Source organism: Musca domestica, unplaced genomic scaffold (assembly GCF_030504385.1).
Source record: "Musca domestica strain aabys unplaced genomic scaffold, Musca_domestica.polishedcontigs.V.1.1 25, whole genome shotgun sequence".
Taxonomy (NCBI): Eukaryota; Metazoa; Arthropoda; class Insecta; order Diptera; family Muscidae; genus Musca; species Musca domestica.
In genome coordinates this window covers 6,767,813-6,787,093 of record NW_026712277.1, presented here as the reverse complement: position 1 = coordinate 6,787,093, position 19,281 = coordinate 6,767,813, and the positions used below count along the sequence as shown (strand labels likewise).

The following is a 19,281-nucleotide window of genomic DNA, read 5'->3' as shown; positions in this document are numbered from 1 at the left end:
CGTTTGACGGTTTCATTGGCCGCCTGAAGGCCATAATTCGTGCCAAAGGTGACCAATTCGAACAAATCTAAACGTATTCTAAAATTTGATGGTATTTCTAACTTTTTTTTTTGCTTTCATTCAATAAAATTAAAAAAAATATGAAAAATATGGCGTCTGATTTTGTTGCAGTTTTTTTTTATCTCACCCTGTGTTTTCTCCAAAATTAAAGGCTTTTTTCATTCATATATTTAAGAAAAATATCTATATTTTTTTCCAATAATATCAAAAAAAGTACAAAAAATAACTTATTTTTTTTTAATTGACGGCAAAAACAATGACAATGCGAAGTTACCATGTTAGACGCGTTGCATGATCCGTTTTACGTTTCGACATTTTTATGTAGCCCAAAAACTGTAACTCTGCCACGGCACGGGTAAAGCGGGCTCTTAAAAAAACAAACAAGCAAATCTGAAATTTCTATTTAATTTTAACAAATTCTCCCACTTTACTTACTGTATCTGCGGATCAATTTGTTCCTGATCATCTTCGGTAAAATCAACAACCGAACGGAAGGCTTGTAGCCAATCATAAAGATTTATCATACGGCCACATTCCAAGTGTAGTTTATACATCACCGATATGTCGGGCAGTGAGGGCAGTAATTGGGTATTTTCACGCAGATTACAACATTTACATTGTAAATAGAAATGGGGATTGTTAAGGGCCATATGCAAGGCAGCACGCGGTGCACCAATAATGTTTCGCTTAACAGTGGCTATATCGGAAAATACAAACAACTCATGCAATGGCGGAGCCTTTTGTAGGGGGCCCAAGTGAGTCATAACAATTTCTTTTTCAATATAATCCAATGTTTCCTGCACCGACTTTGCAAATTCCGATACAGGTTTTTGTTCCTTAGACATTTGCAAAAGTTTATCTTTTAGATCTTGGCGTGAGGAGACTTGTTTTAACTCTTCCGGAGATGTGACTGTGGTTTGCTGTTGCTGCTGCTGCTGTGATTTGCCGGCATCCATGCCAGCCATAACAACTTTGGTAAGCAGTTCCTTGACATCATGCAATTTGGTAATAACTATCTCCTCACAGTCTGCGAACAATTCCAGCTTTTCATGTATCTCCTGTTCATAGAATTCCTGAGTTTGGGTAATGGCCTTGGAGATTTTTGCCACAAATTCATCTTTAGACATAAAGGCCAATACTTGCCAACATTCTTTATATTCTGGCTGTGAGCAAACGTCTTTGGCCAAACATGTGGCATACAACTCACGACGAAATTTGCCCAATGGACATTTGGGTAAGTCCTCAACCAAAACGGTTAGGAATTCCAAAAAGATGCGATAAAGCATAAAATAGATATGACACTCTTTTAGGAGACTTGGCAGTTTCTTTTTCAGATAATCATCGTCGGTTAGTATGGCAATAATGCGTTTGCAGTCATTAATGCTTTCCACATATGGACGAAACGATAATTGTTTGCGTATCATCTCCATATCATCATGGGTGAGAGCCTTGATTTTGGTCAAGGAAGTGGAATAGTTACAGCACAAGGCGTAGGCATTGCCTTGGAAATAGTGTTCCATTAGACAGTACTGCACAGAATACAATTTGTTGGAATTCAATCAAATTACTTTAACGCACTTACCTTAAATCCTTGTATAAAACCATTTATGGAAAAATCATAGTAGAGGAAAATGTGGGTTAGAAACTTAAAGGCCTTGCCCGACAAATGAAAGGCATATTTGGGGGATAATATGACCTTTTCAAGGATCTTAAAAGAAATAAGAAATGTTATTGAGTTTTAGTTTTCAAACATCATTCAAATTACCTCATTCAGTCCAACTGGAGCCGATTGTGTTTTAAAAATGCGCAATTTAATTTTTGATGTAACATGATAGGGCAAGGCATTGTGTACCGCTGCAATGGATGTGGCAATGCCCAGAATTAACATGAACGGCAGATCTGTACAATTCGAGCTGAGTATCAAAATAAGATCTTGCAATATGAATGCATTGAAACATTCAAAATCCGGCAATATAACAATAAGCATGTGTCGAGCTTTGCTATTTGCATTATCTTCTTCATTTGACTGGGGATTTTTGTGGGATGCATCCGGCCAATTGTTGCGATACCATGTCTTCAATTGGTTCATAGTGCATTGTGATTTCCTCAATCTCTTATGATCACGATCTTCATCGTCTTCATGGGGAGCTTCAATGAAATTATAAACCATAGTTTCCACGGCTGATTTTAATGTGGAACAATCACGCGATTGCAGCAGACAAATACTGGCCGATATTTGTTCATTGATACGATGCGAGAGATTATCAAATTGTTCCAAGTGATCGGGTTGATTAATGCCCGTCAATAGAGCTGCAGCGGGTACTATTTCAACCAGTCCCAAATATTTTTCTTCATTTTTACTCTCCTTTACAACATAGTCCACCAATTCCTGCAAAGTTTTGGCACTGCTCTCAATTTGTAAGGCATCTATGTGGCTTTGTATTTTATTCCAAGTTTCGGCATAAACCGCGTAGAATGGTTGATCTGTTATCTCCTTTCCCAGAATGCCGGTTTGACCGGGTGATGCTTTTTTGCGTTTTGTGGCTTTTTTAGACTTGTCTGCTCGGGTGGCACCATTTTTAAAAACAAAACAGCCCTGCAAAGTAATTATTGTGTAATTATTATTCCCTACAAATTATAATTTACCAATGCCGGATACTTACTTTGGAAACCGATATGGTTGAATCCATAATGCATCAGCTACTGCCTTTGACTAGCTATAAAACAAAGTATTTACTGGATTTATTGTTGGATTTTGTTTAAGTCAGCAATATCCTAATTAAAGTTTGTTCACTTCTTCTTGCGCAAAAATGAACAAGCTCATCAACAAAAATCCAAACCGTAAACAAATTAAAACTGACAGCTTCAAAAACAAAACAAAATTTCGCGCCATTTTTCATCTCATATGTTGTTATGATAGGTAGTACCTTCTATGTTGACGCAGTGTGTATGGCAGCCTTTTGGCAGTGCAAAAGAGGCGTTACGCACTCTGAGGGTTTTTTTGCACTAAAGATGTATACTGAATTTAACGAATAGATTTGTGGGATATAATATTCTGTTGCTACCTCATATGAATGTAAAGAAAAATATTAGCAGACAGTATTATATTCATTTTTTATTACACATTAATAAAATAAACTTAAACCAGTAAGAAAAGGTCAAAAGTCCAGCGGGGTCGACTATATGATACCCTACACCACTATGCGTATTTAGTAAAGCTCCCGTAACAAAAAAATTATATTGGGAATTTATGTGAAGTAGATCATACCAACCTTGAACCAAATAACATTGCTATAGTGCATGCTGCGACTTTAATAAGGAATATATTAAAAAATATATATATATTGCATGCGGATGAAACCTATATATGGGAGCTATAGCTATATCTGAACCGATTTTGCCCAAATTGGTGTACTTGCTTCTAGACTGAATTCGGTCGGATGTATCAAAATTCAGGACTTTTGGACAGATATTGATCATTTGGTGCACAATTAACCCTAAATCGATTGAAGATATATATGGGAGCTGTACCCAAATCTGAACCGATCTTGATAAAATTTGGCAGAGGTATCTCTGGACTGTAACTGATATCTGGTACCGAATATCATTGTTATCGAATGCATATTACAAATGTGAGGGACATAAACACCAAATCGGATGAAACATATATATGGAAGCTAAAGCTATATCTGAATCGATTTTCACCAAATTTCACGTACTTGCTTCCAGACTGAATTCGGTTGGATGTGCCAAAATTCAGGACTTTTGCACTGATATTGGCAATTTGGTCAAAAAATTACCCGAAATCGGTTGAAGATACATAGGAGCTATATCTAAATCTCATTATCCCGATTATCACCAATTTCAATAGGGTTCATCTTTGGGCCAAACAAATGTTGTTTGGGAAATTTCATCTCAATCGGATAATAAATGCGACCTGCATTTTGTTCACAAGGATACATGGACGGACTGACAGGTTGTCTGACGTGCATATATCGACTCAAAAAGTAAATATGCTGCTTAGAGTGGGAGCTTGATGCTTGTGGCAATGGACCTGTTGCTCGTGGTGGAGGTGGACCTTTTAATTGTGGAGCTGCAGCTTCTGGTAGAGTAGTGTCGGCTCGGGATCGTGAAGCTACCGTTTATGGTGATGTCTGATCTAGTGATTGCATTGCTGGACCTTTTGTATAGTTGGAGCATATATACGATACGGTGTGGCGTATACCGGATACGCATGATATCCGAAAGAATTATTAAGCCACGATGGAGCCGTTAAAGAAAGCAGTCTTTGTTGTCCAACCCTGCCTTGATTGGTCTTGTTCACCCTTTATTACAATATTACATCTTTAGATCCCTGACAAGTTGTTTATCACTACAACATTTTGCAACACTGCAAATAAAGGCAAACAGAGGATTTAGCAGCTTCAGAGCAGAGACGGTTCCAATGTTGTTTTAATTATTAGAAATCAATTTAAAAGTTTTACCGTGAAATATTTCACAAATTACCAATAAAAAATGGATGATATAGATTTATACGAAGACCTGGATGAATTCCAAGAACAACATGAACAGGTAAAACACAACGAAATTCGCAAAATTCCTTCACGGTAGAAGAAAATCATTTTTTTTCATTTTTAGAAATCCAAAGAATTAAAAGAAGCCGAGGCAAAATACCAAGAAGCTTTGCAAACCATACACCAGCTGGAGGAGGAGAACAAGAGTTTAACAAAGAAATTACATCGCATAGAATTAAGTTTTCAAAGTCTATTAGACACGGCACGCACTGAGATTAGGCGCAAGGATGCAGAAATTGAAAGACTGCGAAAAGAGTAAGGCGTTGAGTTGGAGAAAAAGAAATGCGTAATTAGCAATCTTTTCATTTCATTTTTTCCAGGAAAGACGACATCTGTTTTAGAAGAAGAGTGCCTACACATTCAAAGAATGTGGAACAAAATCAAAGAAGTTCAGCGTCTGAACGAAGAGATGAACAGCGTTTGCCAAAATGTGATGCAGAAAAGCATCCTGCAAGAAATGAAACTTCCGAGGATATTCAAGGAAATCCTATCAAAAGACGCCTTGATTCCAGTCCAACAATTCCCAGTGACAAGAGACGTAATACAAACGATGAATATCATCGTAATACAGGGAAGATTTCTGCACAAGATGCTAGCTATAGTTCTAGATGTAAGGATAAAAAAGCTGAAGTAAGTCCAGTTCGCCAAAGTTATAAAGAAAAATATTGGGAACGACGCGATGAACGGGATAGAAGATCACATCACTCGCCATCAACGAAAAGGAGAAATGAATGCCGCAAAAGAAGTCCAGATCACAGGGATCATCAGCGTTCGCATCACAGAGATAGGGAATCGAAAAATAAATCTGATTATGAGCGAGAAAATGAATACAAACGTTCCCACTCACATCGCAGTGATTCCAGAAAGACAGAAAACCACGTCACAGCAGATGGAGACTCCAACAGATCGACAGAACATTTGCATTCTTCAAAAGTCAAAGAGATGAAGAATTTAGGGTAAGTTTTATATAACTTTTATTAATTTTATAAATCTGTATTAGCTTCCTATACCTATTTTAAGAAATTTTAATAAATGCCTGTAAAAAATGAAGCCGGAATCATATGTAAAATGCTCCATATCATGTATAGCTGTTTCAAAGGTTTTTTTTTTTTGGGGAAGATTTGCGACACCATTTTTTTTATTTAAATTTATTTAGCCTCATTTTTTATTGATTTATAAACAAATTATCTTTCTATTGAAATTGGAGGAACACACTCTATTCTATTCCAATTCATATCCAAATCGGGGAATATCAAATAGGTGTCCGTGTTGTTTTTAGAATTGCCCTTTCGCAGAGAATAAATGCAATAGAATTCCAATAACTGCAGCATCTTCATGATTAGTTTGGAACGTAGAATTGTGGTTCTAAAAACCTCAATTGTCCTTCCGATGCTGTACAAATCATTGAGATTCTATCATAGACAAAATTCCACATTGTTTGTGTAAGTATCTCTGTTTGGAATTTTCAATAATGAAATATTTTGCACTTCTTTACAGATCCAGAACCCCACCAACATTAGAATCCAACAACCGAATCCCCAGCGATAATCAAAGTAGCATAAATGAATCAGACAATAAACCGAAAAAAGACTTTCGAAAAGAAGAGGAAAAAAGCAAATGTTTCGTGGCGAAAAATAATGAAATAAATCCCGAAGAAGGACCTCCCAAGGACAATGTAGCAGGGTCTTCTAACAGGTGTAGAAATGATCAACAGTCTTGCAAAAATACGGTCCACACTTCTTCAAAGGAAAATTTGTGTGATGCGATTTTCCAACGTTTGGATGCAGATTCCAAGAGAATGGATACATTAAAATTGCACCACGACAAGTTGGATTTATATGAGGTTCTTTATGAAGATTTGACTAAAGATTCTGAAGAAAGTAAAATGCCAACAAATCACCAAACCGCGACAAATTTGTATGATACTCTATACGAAGATTTGACTGAAGACCCCAAAGAAATTTCTAATAAAACATCAAATGACCAAACCGGAACAGATGTATGTGACATGCTTTATGATGATTTGGATACGAAACCCAGGGAGGAGGCCAATGAAAATATGAAAACCCAAACAAAGGACAATGTTTGTGATGTCCTCTACGATTATTTGGATGAAGAGTCCAAAGGAAAAAGGGAACAACCAAAATCATCCACTGACCAGATTTCAGGCAAAGAAAACGGCAAACCAAGCTCCAATGAAGATGTATGTGTTATCCTGCACCCTGCTTTGATTCAAGAATCCCAGAAAAACGTTAACATTACCCGGCCATCTAACACGCCGCGCAAAGATGTTCTATTCAATGCACTCTTTGGCCCATCGCCAAGTACAACAGAGAGTAGCAGTGGTGGAACTCCCAAAAATATTATCAACAGAAATCTTGAAATGGGATCTAAAACCACATCACCAAGTGAATATAGTGACATAGATTCTGGTCCAAATAGTAAAAATAATCAGCCTACAAGTTTTAATAAAATGGAATTGGAAAAATGTTTTGTACCGAATGATGCGAAATTAACAAAGAATGTTATTGATTTAACCGAGCAAGAAGAAGAAGAAGGAGATATCTGTGATAACGAAAAGGGGGTAGATTTTAAAGGATATACAGCAGATAAGCAAACCGGAAATTCAAACGAAAATCGGAATGCTCAAAACAACACTAACATACAAATACCTGGCCTGGATTTACTTATGGTTAGTCTAACAAAAGATATTCTGAAGACATCCAAGAGAATAGATGAGATAACTGCTGCCACCAAAACCCAGGAAGTTTCTATGACGCGGGACTCTTCTTTGGTATACAAAGCAAAAGACCTTCAAAACACTCAATGTATCAATGAAAAAGTTTGTCCTACTACAGACACGAATCAAATGTCTTCCTTGACTGAAAATCAAAACGGAAAGGCTGTCACTCGGGAAAGTTCCTGTAGAATGACTGCAGGTTCGAACAGTGGAAATTCGATCGAATCCAAACAATCTGAAATTTACACAATAAATAAAGAAGTTGAAGGTCCAATGAAGCCCTCAGAAATAACAAACCTAAACGATAATGTTGATGAGCCTTTGAACTGTCCTAAAATTGCAAAACCTTCCGAAACGTCTGTTTTATTTACAAATCCCAATGAAAGCAGTCTCAAAGAAGATGACATACCTAATGCAGTCGTTGATGTGGCTGAAAGCTCCACTAAAAGTGCAGGTCATAACAACGCTGATTCTTCACCAAAAATGGAGTTCTCTTCTAAAGAAACTGGAAAAATTCATCTTCAAAAGAGCCAGCTGCATGTAGAGCATATATCGGATCCCGTAAATACAGCCGAAGAGGTATTTCACGTTAATGAATCTGAAATGAAAAAGAGTTCTAAAAATGTTTCCAAAGATGTCAATTTAAAAGAAGCTTCTATTACCGCGAATTTATTACCTTCCAAGTCTGCGGCGGCAGTTCAAAATGTTGAAGATACGAGTGTAACGAAATCAGAATTGAAATTTCCACCAAAGTCTTTGGAGGCGGTGTTGAGAACAGATTCAGTTACATCTTCCAAGGCATCTGATGAATTAGACTTGCCTCCAAAGTCCTCGTCCTCGGAATTAGGGGAAAAATCTGATTTATTTTCTTTGTCTGAGACCAAAGCCAAATCAGATCCCCCCAAATTAGAAACGCCAACCAAAACTCCTACTTCTAAAACATTAAATATCTCTGCCTTGTCTCCCGAGGCTTTGTCGACTTGCGAAAAATCCGATTTCACGAATTTAGATTCTCCCTTAAAATTGTCTAAGGAATTGGAAAACATGTGTTTTAAGCCGATAACCTGTATTAAATCAGCAAAAGTTTCTCCAAAGTTAGATTGCCGAACAACCGCAGCTTTAAATACCTCTAAAAAACCGGCAGTAGATTCCAATTACTCGAATTCTGAAGAACCGAAATCGATTCAAGCGCAACGAGATTCTCCGCAACTAAATTGTACATCAATCACACCCATAAAACTATCCAAAGCATGTGAATCATCCCCAAGGGTTATGCAAACGTTGTTATATTGTGATGAATCCTTGCCGGCAGACTCCACTTCCAATACGCCTTTAATAGCAGCAAAAGAATTGGATACTAGCAGCACATCTTCCAAACAAAATTCTTCGGGTTGTTCTTCACTCGATTTAACCTGGTCGGATGGCACACCGGAAAAGAACAAAACAATAGAGACTGAAAGCTGTTCTTCTAAAGAATTTAAGCAGGAGGGAGATCCTACAAATCTTATACCCCAAAAAGCAGAAGTAATTAAAGAAAAATCTGTCCCAAAACTGCAAGAAGACCGCAAGCCTATTGAGACAACTTTGGAGAATCAAGAGATTTCCAATTCAAAAGGGGATTCAAATCTTGGAAGCTCCCCCGAATTGAAGACAGCTACAAAAGAGTCTGAAGATCTTGAAACATCTTTGATTATTATTGACGATCATCAAGATGATCAAGACGTTTTAAACTCAAAAAGCCATTTGAAGCCAGAAAGTCCCACCAAACTGCATAAAGATACAGTAGAACCTGAAGATTCCGATGCTTCTCTGATTATTGTTGATGATCAGGAGTTGTGTGACTCAAAGAGAGATTTGAATCAAGGAAGTCCCAACAAATCAATAAATGAAAAAAGAGAGCCTGAAGAAGATTCAGTTGTTCATAATTTTTTTGCTGTGGCTACAAATAATTCCGAAATTTTTGAATTGGAAGAAGAAAACATGGGAGAAGAGTTGGAAGTATCAAATCCAGTTATATCAGAAGGAGGTGTAGATGAAGATAGGGACTTGGAACCGAGAGTGGATAACAATTTAAAACTGGATCGAAACGTATCCACTCAAAACTCCAACACCTTTGAAAATAATCCAAAAGAAGCCAATAACAATTGCCTTGAAACATATTCCAAAATTCCAGCTATGTGTCAACAGTCTGCCATGTGTCCAGGGCAGGAGAAAGATGAATTAGGGCAAAAAAAGGAAATGCCTGAAAGTGAATGTGGTCAGGAGGAAAATTTGGCAACAAAAACTTCTTCAGAATCAGTTGGTGAAGCCAGTGCTGTAAGAGATAAAACGACTAAAGAAAATAATGGTAGAGCCTCAGAACAAACAAAAGCTCCTCTGGTAGAAGATGAACAGCCCAGCCTCATTTCTGAAGATCAAAAAAGACATTCGATATTAACGAAAGATATTGGAAATTCTTCAACTGAAAAATTTAAGACAAATATTTCTTTGAAAAATTTAAACACTGTCGAACATTTTGAAGAATCTGAAAAGGATAAAGAATTAAAAATGCACGAAGCAAAAGTTTTAGCTTCCTCCGAAGAAAAACACAAAGATTCGATGGTTGAACAAAGTGAAAAATGTATCGAAAACCCCAGTGAAGAAGAGGACAAAGATTCGATGGGTGGACAAAGTGAAAAGGCAGTCGAAAAAGCCACTGAAGAAAAGGAAAATTTGGTCATGGAATCTCCCATGAAGAATAAAACTCCTTTGAAGTTCTCAAAGGAAACCAATTTGGATTATATGGAGATGGCGAATGTTGCTTCAGCTCCACTTGAAATTGCTGAAAATTCTGCTAAAGGAAACAATGGTCTCGAAGCTAAGTCTAAGGATGAAATTGAAAATTTAGCAAATTTCAGCAATGAAGCCAAGGAAGTAAATGTAGGAAGTTCTGACCAAGGTAAATTTTCTTTGCAACCTCAGCTTAATTTGAGGTTCACGAAAGAAACCAATTTGGCAGACCACGATAAAACCGAAAATCACCAAGAAAATTCAGATCTAACATCTAAACTGGCAAATGGCACGACTGAAACAACAGGCAAGGAATTTGAAAATACCTCAAGCTTACTTTCAAAGGATACAAGTGTGGGTCACGCCAGTATGCCAAGCCTTACTAAACAAAAGACTGATTTTAAGGTGCCTATTCCGCAAAATGTTGAAAGTAATCTAAATAATAAAACCCCCTCCGCCAAGTCAGAATTAGAAATTGTAAAATTCCAATCCCCCTCTAAAACAAAGCTGTCTCCAATCATTAACAATACCTCAAGTGATTGTACAACTACCCTGAAATCGCTGAGTTTAAATGACTGTTACAATGTTCCCATTGTGTTGCCTTCCATATCCACCTCATGTCCTACCCCTTCAAATTTTAGTGGGATTTTCTCTAAGAATATACACAAAAGTTCCAGTGAAAATCTTTTGGAAAATTCGAACATTTCTACGGCCAAGTCTAAAGAATTTATTTTGCCAGCCACCAGTGTCCTTTGTACGGTAGATACTTTAAAAGATGCCACAAAAACCACTACCACCACTGCGACAACAACAATGAATTTGTTAAATAAAAAATTGCATTGGGAATTGTTGGAGGTGAACAAAGACACCATTGAAATTGAAGATGATTCGGATGCTGATAGTTCTGATGAGGATAAGAAATTGAAAATAATGGAAGAAGAAGATCAAAAAGATGAAATTCAAAATATGACCAAAGAGAATGCAGCTGAAGAAGAGAAGTCTCCTAAGGGGGGACTTACATGTCTAAAGAATGATAGCATTCCCCCTGCCTTGGAGACCCTTGAAGTAAAAGAACTTTTGACAAAAGACTCGAAACTTAAATTCTCTGATAAAATCAAGGGTTCCCGTACCCAAGAGAGGCAAAAAACCAAGCCCCTAACTGTCTCCCCCATACGTGTACGAAGTGCTGAAAAACTTATGGATAAGGCCATACTCCGATTGGCAATGATTAAAAAGAAAAAGCTCCCCTTGTGCCTCTCCTACAAATCGAAATGCCATCGAATTGCAAAGAAGAAACCGAAATTAATTGCCGGCAATTCAAAGCAAAGAAAAGGCAAGGCAAAAAATGGTAAATCCAAAATGGCGGATACGGATGATTCGCGTAGCACCTTGGGAGAGATTCTATCGAGCAGTATGCAAGAGAAATTGGTTTTGGAAACAGTGCCAAAAAGGGATAATTTAAGGAGGGGTAGGTGTTTAGATGAAAACATGCGTTCGGTGAAGGGATTGGAAACAGCTTCTTTCAATGAAAAGGTTCCATTTGATTTGAGAGGTAAAGGGGAAGGCCATATAGCAGCTGAGAAGACGATAAAGGCAATTGATGTATCGGAATGTCATGCAGCTTCCTTGAACAAAAATGCTTTATCAGTGTTGAGGGATAATGGCGAAGGAGCAATTGATGACTTGAAAAAGGCGATTGATGACCGGGAATATCACTCACCTCCCTCGAATAAAAAGGCTTTTTCTGAATTATTGAGAGGTAATGAGGAAGCCATAATTACCGCTGATGAGCCCCCAAGGCCGTTTGGTGATGTCCCAGAATGCCATGCTCCTTCCCCGAAGAAAAGGGATTCATCTGATTTGAGAGGTAATAGAGAAGGCAACACAGCATCTGCTCAACAATACCAAAACTCATTCCGGAACAACAGGAATTCAACAGAGTTAAGAGGCAATGGGGAAAGCTACATTGATACTCGAGAATGCCGTACATCTTGCCTTAGTAACAAGGATTCAACAGAGTTGAGGGCTAAGAGGGGAGACAGCACAGCAGCTGATGAAACCATAAAGTCAAATGATGGTAAGTATTTTCTTCAGAACCTGGAAACCAAACTTTTTTTCTGAAATTTATTTAAAAAAAAAAAACACCCATTTTCGTTTCAGAAAATCCAAAATTTAAAACAATTCCAACTAAGACAATATCCCTTGGGGCTAAAAAGGAAAATGAGCAAACGAGGACCACGAAATCAGATAACTCAGATGAAAATACCTCCCCAATTCGATATCAAAATATTTTGGTGGTTTCCCAAACTCCCACTTCGCCAATGCCAAATACATCTGGAACAATGAAAACTCCTTCAAATATCCCTGGTGAAATATCGGAAAATATTGACAACTTTATGATGCAAACTTCCTGTGCAAACCCAGATATTTCCAAAGCCCCTGAACAGTTGGAGGAGATACCAAAAGCTGTGATGGAGGAAGTAATTCGGAAAACCCCACAATCAGGAAAACTAATGCCAAAAATCGCATCTAAAACAAATGATAGTGTAATTCCCGGTATTCCCGAGACTTCCTCTAAAATCTCTGACATGAAAATAATCCTGGAAAAGGCAAAAAACTCATCTCCACTTGGACTGAAAAAGGAAACGGCTCCAATGACATCAAAATCAAATTTGAATACAAAAACATCCCCAAAATCTCTTCATAATTCTGCAATTTGTTCTCCAGAGAAAAAAGCATCAAATCCCATAGTTTCTATTGCCAAAAGTTCTCAAACTTTGGCCGATAGGAATGCGGCCAGATCATTTATTATGAGCTACAAAATACCCAAACTTAAAAAGCCCACAAAAAATGGAACTCAGAAAAACGCAGCTGAATCCCCTGGCTCGGACAAGGCGCATAAAATGCAAAATTATTTGGCAACATTACAAAATATTTTAAACAATGATGTGGTACCACAAACCTGGAATGTGATTTGTGCAAACAATGCGAATTTGTGTTCAATGGAATCTCGTAGAAATTCGGAGAATCCCTCGCCCCAAACATCAATGGAAAATCGATTTTCCAATAGAGGTGATTTAACGATAAGAAAATCAAGAAGAAAGTCCATGTATGCCGATGTTGCAGATTCTGGGTCTATTTTAAAACCCAACCATGATGTAGTCAGTAAAGTCAGTGACCCAGGTCCTTTGGAGAATCAAGCCGAGAAGCCTGCGAAAACCATAAAATCAAGAAGAAAATCAAGAGTTATTGAGATTTTCGATGGTCAAAATCCGGAAACCTCTAACTCATCATACAGCAGCATTTCGCTGATTTGCCAAACTGAGGAGGCTTTAAAGGAGAAGACCAAATCTAGTTGTCAAACAAATTCCATTATAAAACCCAAAAACCCAAGACGAAAATCAATGTGTGCTGCTGAATTGTGTGATTCAAGTTCCGGCAAAGATGAATATCAGGAAATTCCGACAAATTCTTTGGCAACTCAATATGTTGAGAAGACCAAGGAAGTTGTTGGCACTAAAGAAAGGCAAGGTAAAGAGGATATTGGTATTAAATCTGAAAAGAAATCTCTAGTGACAAGGCGAAAATCTATGTTTGCTGAGGGCAATGAATCAATATCTTCCATCTCAGAAAGTGCGACGAATTATGAAGATACCACGGGAAGTCAATATGATGAAAACCCCTTACAAATCATTGGGAACAAATCATCGGAAGGTAGCGAAGGGAATGGCATTGAATCTGTAAAGACATCGTTGATAGCTCGGCAAAAATCCATGTTTGCTGAGGCCAATGAATCAACATCTTTCATTTCCGAAAGTACGAAATATAATGATGAGGCAACAGCACTGGAATCACAAAGACGAAATCTAGACTCCACAGACAATAATCTGCGCTCCAAGAAACCATTAAAACTAAGACGAAAATCTATGGTTTTTGAGGTAAACAATTCAGAAAATTCTACTTCTACTTCTTTGGATGTCCATAATGAGGGAATTCAGAACGATGGTGAAAATGAGATATCAATGAGATTGACAGAGCACAATAAAACCCAAAATTCCGTGGATAAAAAACCTTTGAAATCCAGACGAAAATCAATGTTTGTAGACAGGGAAGATTTGAAATCTCCCCCAGGACAGCAGCTTGAAAAAGAAACAAATAAATCTTTTGTCGAAAATATGGAAAATATGGAAAGAGGCAAGAGTGACAACCTGGAGAACAAACCTTTGAGTGAGGATAAAGCCTACCCTAAAAGTCAGACTCTAAAAGAGAAACCCCTTGCTGTTGAGAGCACGGCCCAAGGTCAAAGTACCATTGAAACTGCTGTTGAAACTAAAAGTGAAAAGAAACCCTTAAAAGCAAGACGTAGGTCATTATATACGGAAATTCTGAGAGAGGAGGAGGAGAGTGAAAACTTGGATTCAAAACAAAGTGGGAAATCTTTGATTAAAACGGAAGGAAAGGATAAGGAGGGACCACAGAATTTGGCAAATGATAAACTTAAGTCGAAACCTCTAAAATCAAGGCGCAAATCTATGTATGCCGAGGTGGGTGATTTGATGGCAGAGGAAAGAACATGTAAACCTCAAAATAATGAATTGGATGATACAACATCACAGGGAAAAAAATACAAACCGGAAGCAGCTGATATCTTAAAAAGCTCTGACGCAAAGGGCAAACGAAGAAAATCGATATACGTAGAGGAATCTATAACAAAGGAAGACGCTGCTTCCAATAACCTTGAAATAGATGCTGCTTCATCACAAGCGACACTTGACAAACCAGAAGCTGCTGATATCTTAAAAACCTCTGAGGCAAAGGGCAAACGAAGAAAGTCGATATACGTAGAGGAATCTATAACGAAAGAGGATATTGATTCCAATAACCTTAAAATAGATGCTGCATCATCACAATCGACACTTGACAAACCAGAAGCTGCTGAGATTTTAAAATCCTCCAATGCAAAGGGCAAACGAAGAAAGTCGATGTACGTAGAGGAACCCATAACGAAAGAGGGTATAGATTCCAATAACCTTAAAATAGATGTTGCATCATCACAAGGGACACTTGACAAGCCGACAGCTGCTGAAATCTTAAAGTCCTCCAATGCAAAGGGCAAACGTAGGAAATCAATGTACGTAGAGGAACCCATAGCAAAAGGGGACACTGATTCCAATAACCTTGAAAAGGACAAAAAGAAAATCACGAAAAGCCGTAGAAAATCCATGGTTGTTGAGAGACACGAAGTGATGGACAATAATGGGCCTTTCACGTGGGACCATAATCAAGGTATAGAGGAAAGTCTTTCTGAAATAACCACTAATGCCATGGACAATACAAATTTCATGCCAAGGGATAGCCAAAGGCTAAATGTTGACATGAAGGATACGCAAAAAATGACAGCCAAAACCACAAAGAAAAGAAGAAAATCAATGGCTACTTTTATGGGAGAAAATCTTGGAGAAAATTCTAAAAATACCAGCTATGATGTTTTGCTACCAAATCCCTCCGAAGCCCATGAAGAAATAACAGACAGAAAATCCACTTTAAGGCCACGCAGCAAGTCTATGTATGTTGAAACTCCCACGGAGGCTGAACTCTCGGATAAAACTGCAGGAGACATGCCCGGTGATTGTATTAACTTCAACCCGAAACATTTCAATTCTCAGCGTCGTATTTTAGACTCCAGCAGCGATGAGGCTGACACCATTGTCCACACACTGCCCCTTAAGCCGGTAATACAAAATGTCGAAATAATAACCCCCCCACCACCAGCCAAGAAAAAATGTTTGGCACGCAAACGACGTGTTGTTAAAGTTCTTAGCTCCTCCTATCAAGCGGATGCCATGGAAACACCATCTTCCAAAGATCAACAAGATTTCTCAGCTACAGAATCGTATGGAATTGTAACTGAGAAATCTTGTCTATCCATGTTGAATACCCATCCCATTTTCAATACTCAGGTCCATGATGATGAGGCAGAGGGAAATTTAAATTTAAATAATATGACACCATCATTGTTACATGATGATCGTTTTAAGGAAATCGATTCAACCATGCAGGACATGTTTAATTCGCCGCAACATGAGCCACCAATTGGCGAAGATCAGCTATTAAATGAGACCAGCTCAAATTTAAACGTTGACGAGACGACAAATTCGAATAAAGAAAATACAACAAATTTCCAGGATGACACAACATCGACGACGACCACGACCATGACCATGACGTCAACAACAACAACATCCACTTCCATTTCAACCCATAATACCAGTGACAGCACCAAACATGTCACATTGGGTACTTCGGAATATCGTTTCGAAAAGGTATCCGATAATGTTGTAAATTTATTTATATCGCGCAAACGCAAACGAAAACAAAAATAACAAGAATTCAAATGAATTTTTTCAAATTGACAACATTTGTTTTCAATACTTTCTATTTTAAAGAATGAAAAAAAAAAAAAAAGTATTTTTTATTTTAAGTTTATTGAAATAAGTTCGAATCTGTATATAAGTTAATACAAACAATGTTATTGTTGTTACTTTCGAATAAGTTGTTTTTTCTATCCATTCGTTTGATGTTTTTTTTTTTAAGTAACCTAGAAATATACAAACCGAAATAAATTTTGAAATATGTAATTATAAAAAATGTTAAGATTTGTAATAATTAAACGATTCTCAAACAAACAAAATTTATATTGGATGGAACATAAAAAGAGGCATAAAAGAGTAGATCAATGAAGACGTCTTCTAAGGGACAAAATCAGTATTGAAAACCAGTAATATAGTATCAGTCGGTTTTGCCGACAGATGTATGTCCCAAAATCAATGGTTGTTGAGATAAACAATTCAGAAACTTCTTCTTCTAGTTCTTTGGATGACCATAATGAAGGAACTCAGAACCGGAAATCAGTGTTTGTGGATATGGAAGATTTGAAATCTTCCCAAAAGCAGCAGCTTGAAAAAGAAAGAAATAACCAGTTTGTGGACAATCAATGTAAAAATAATTTGGAAAATGTGGAAAAAGGCAAGAGTGACTCTATGGAGAACAAACCTTTGGGTGAGGACAAAGCCTACTCTAAAAGTCAGATTCTAAAAGAAAAACCCATTGCTGTTGATGAGAGCAGGGCCAAAGTACCATGGAAACTGCTGATGAAAATAAATTTGAAAAGAAACCCTTAAACGCAAGACGTAGATCACTATATACCGAAATTCTGAGAGAGGAGGAAGAGGATGAAAACTTGGATTCTAAACAAAGCGGGAAATCTTTGATGAAAACACAAGAAAAGGATAAGGAGGGACCAGCCTTTAATTATGATTATGTCCCCAGCCTTGAGTTATGATTATTCACACTGTTGACTGTTTATGGGGAAGGTTCAGAATCAGTTGGCCTATATTGCCCAATTCGTATCTGACCTAAGACTTTTATAAACATTACAACATGCCAGATTTGGACTACTTCCTATACTTTTTATGAGATATGTGCAAGTTTTTGGAAAATTTGCACAATATGAGTGAGGTAACAGATATAGCGGAGCGAAGTATTTCATTTTCATACTTCATGTAATACAGATAAAAATATTGGTTTTTCAAAATTTGAAGAAAATCGCATTCATATTCAATTTTATGCGAAATCATAAATTTCGATAAATTATATCAGATTTCTGGTTAAGAGAAATATTCAGATATAGCAAGTAGTAAAGAATCACCGACTTGTTTCTCACATAAGGTATCAGAAGGAGTGTTGGTGGAATTATTTAGATGTGCCAAGTCTGAATGGAATCAAATGTTAATTTCGCGTTTTATGAGCTTCTTGGATATTCAAAATTTTGACCCTTTGTGGGAAGGGTACCAGAAGGAGTGGACCGATATCTCCGATCTACACACCAGACCTTGGGCTAATAAAAATATTATGATGTGTGTAATTTGAAGAGAATCGAATACTTATTTCTGCTTTTATGATCGTTTTAGTTATTCAAAATGTTAACCCTTTGTGGGAAGGGTACCAGAAGAATTGGCCCGATCTCTACCATCTTTATAACAGATCTTGTGTTGATGGAAATATTGAGATGTGCCAAGTCTAGGTGGAATCGGAAGTTAATTTCGTGTTTTATGAGCCTCATGGATATTCAAAATTTTGACCCTTTGTGGGGGAGGTACCAGAAGGAGTCGACCAATACATTCCATATTCATACCAGACGCTGGGTTAATAAAAATATTGTGATGTGTGTAATTTGAAGGCAATCCGACACTCGCATCACATTTTATAAGAGTTATAATTATTCCAAATTTTGACCCTTTGTGGGGGAGGTACTGCATGGAGTGGACCGATATTGTCCATTTTCGAACCTGACTTAGCACTGATGCAAATATTAGGATTTGCAAAGTTGTAGCAAAATCGGATTATCCTTTCTGTGCAGAAAATCTATTTTTTGTGGGGGAGGTACCAGAAGTGGTGGGCCGATATTGCCCATCTCCGAACTCGGCCTAAGTTTGACAAGAATATTACGATGTACCAGGTTTGGATCAAATCGGATGCTCCCTTCGAGAGTTATCCTGTGCACCAGCCAGAAAGAGAGGAGAGAAGGACATCACTAGATCGACTTCAAATGTCTTGAAACGGTTTTTAGAATCAAAGAGACCTTGAGTCTAAAACCTTTATTTCGATGAGACACGTTTTGGGCTGTATCAAATGATATATACCCTCTGTAGCCATATGTCTGAGGGTATAAAAAGGCATTGAAGAGTAGATCAATAAAGACGTCTTCTGAGGGACAAAAAGAGTTATGAAAAAAATTCTGCGAATATTTTGGAATTTCTTAAGTCCTCCTCCTTCCTCAAGAAGACCTATTTGGGCATCTTTCAAAAGACCTATTAGGACTAATTTAACAAGACTTTTTTGGTCTCCTTTACGAAGTACTTTTTGGCCTCTTATATGAAGATCTTTTTGATTATTAATAAATAAATCTTTTTCAGACTTTCCATGTGAGTAATTTTCTAATTTTTAGAAACTTATTATACCACCCTCGTATGCCATGGCTATTAATTTATCTAACGCACGCGATTCAAGTAGGCTTTAACTCCCAGTTTTGGCACCATGTGAAAACCAACAACTACGTCATCTTTAATACTACTTATG

The 19,281-nt window shown here is 37.4% G+C and overlaps 2 protein-coding genes across 2 annotated transcripts; one reads left to right on the top strand and one right to left on the bottom strand.

Annotated features, from left to right (window-relative positions):
* Positions 1-205: 205 nt before the first annotated feature.
* LOC101890899 (origin recognition complex subunit 3) lies at positions 206-2,925 on the bottom strand. The gene is made up of 5 exons (XM_059123820.1): positions 2,724-2,925; positions 1,826-2,656; positions 1,643-1,768; positions 496-1,589; positions 206-427 (listed from the first exon to the last, which is right to left on the bottom strand). Exons 1-5 carry the CDS (start codon positions 2,748-2,750, stop codon positions 331-333), a joined length of 2,175 nt encoding a protein of 724 aa, XP_058979803.1. The 5' UTR covers positions 2,751-2,925; the 3' UTR covers positions 206-330.
* A 1,542-nt stretch (positions 2,926-4,467) lies between these two features.
* On the top strand, positions 4,468-18,120 carry LOC101892979 (uncharacterized). Its single transcript, XM_059123654.1, has 6 exons — positions 4,468-4,632; positions 4,699-4,889; positions 4,955-5,590; positions 6,132-12,220; positions 12,304-16,954; positions 17,012-18,120. The coding sequence occupies exons 1-5, from the start codon at positions 4,576-4,578 to the stop codon at positions 16,524-16,526; spliced, it is 11,196 nt and encodes a 3,731-aa protein (XP_058979637.1). The 5' UTR covers positions 4,468-4,575; the 3' UTR covers positions 16,527-16,954; positions 17,012-18,120.
* The last annotated feature ends 1,161 nt before the right edge of the window (positions 18,121-19,281 follow it).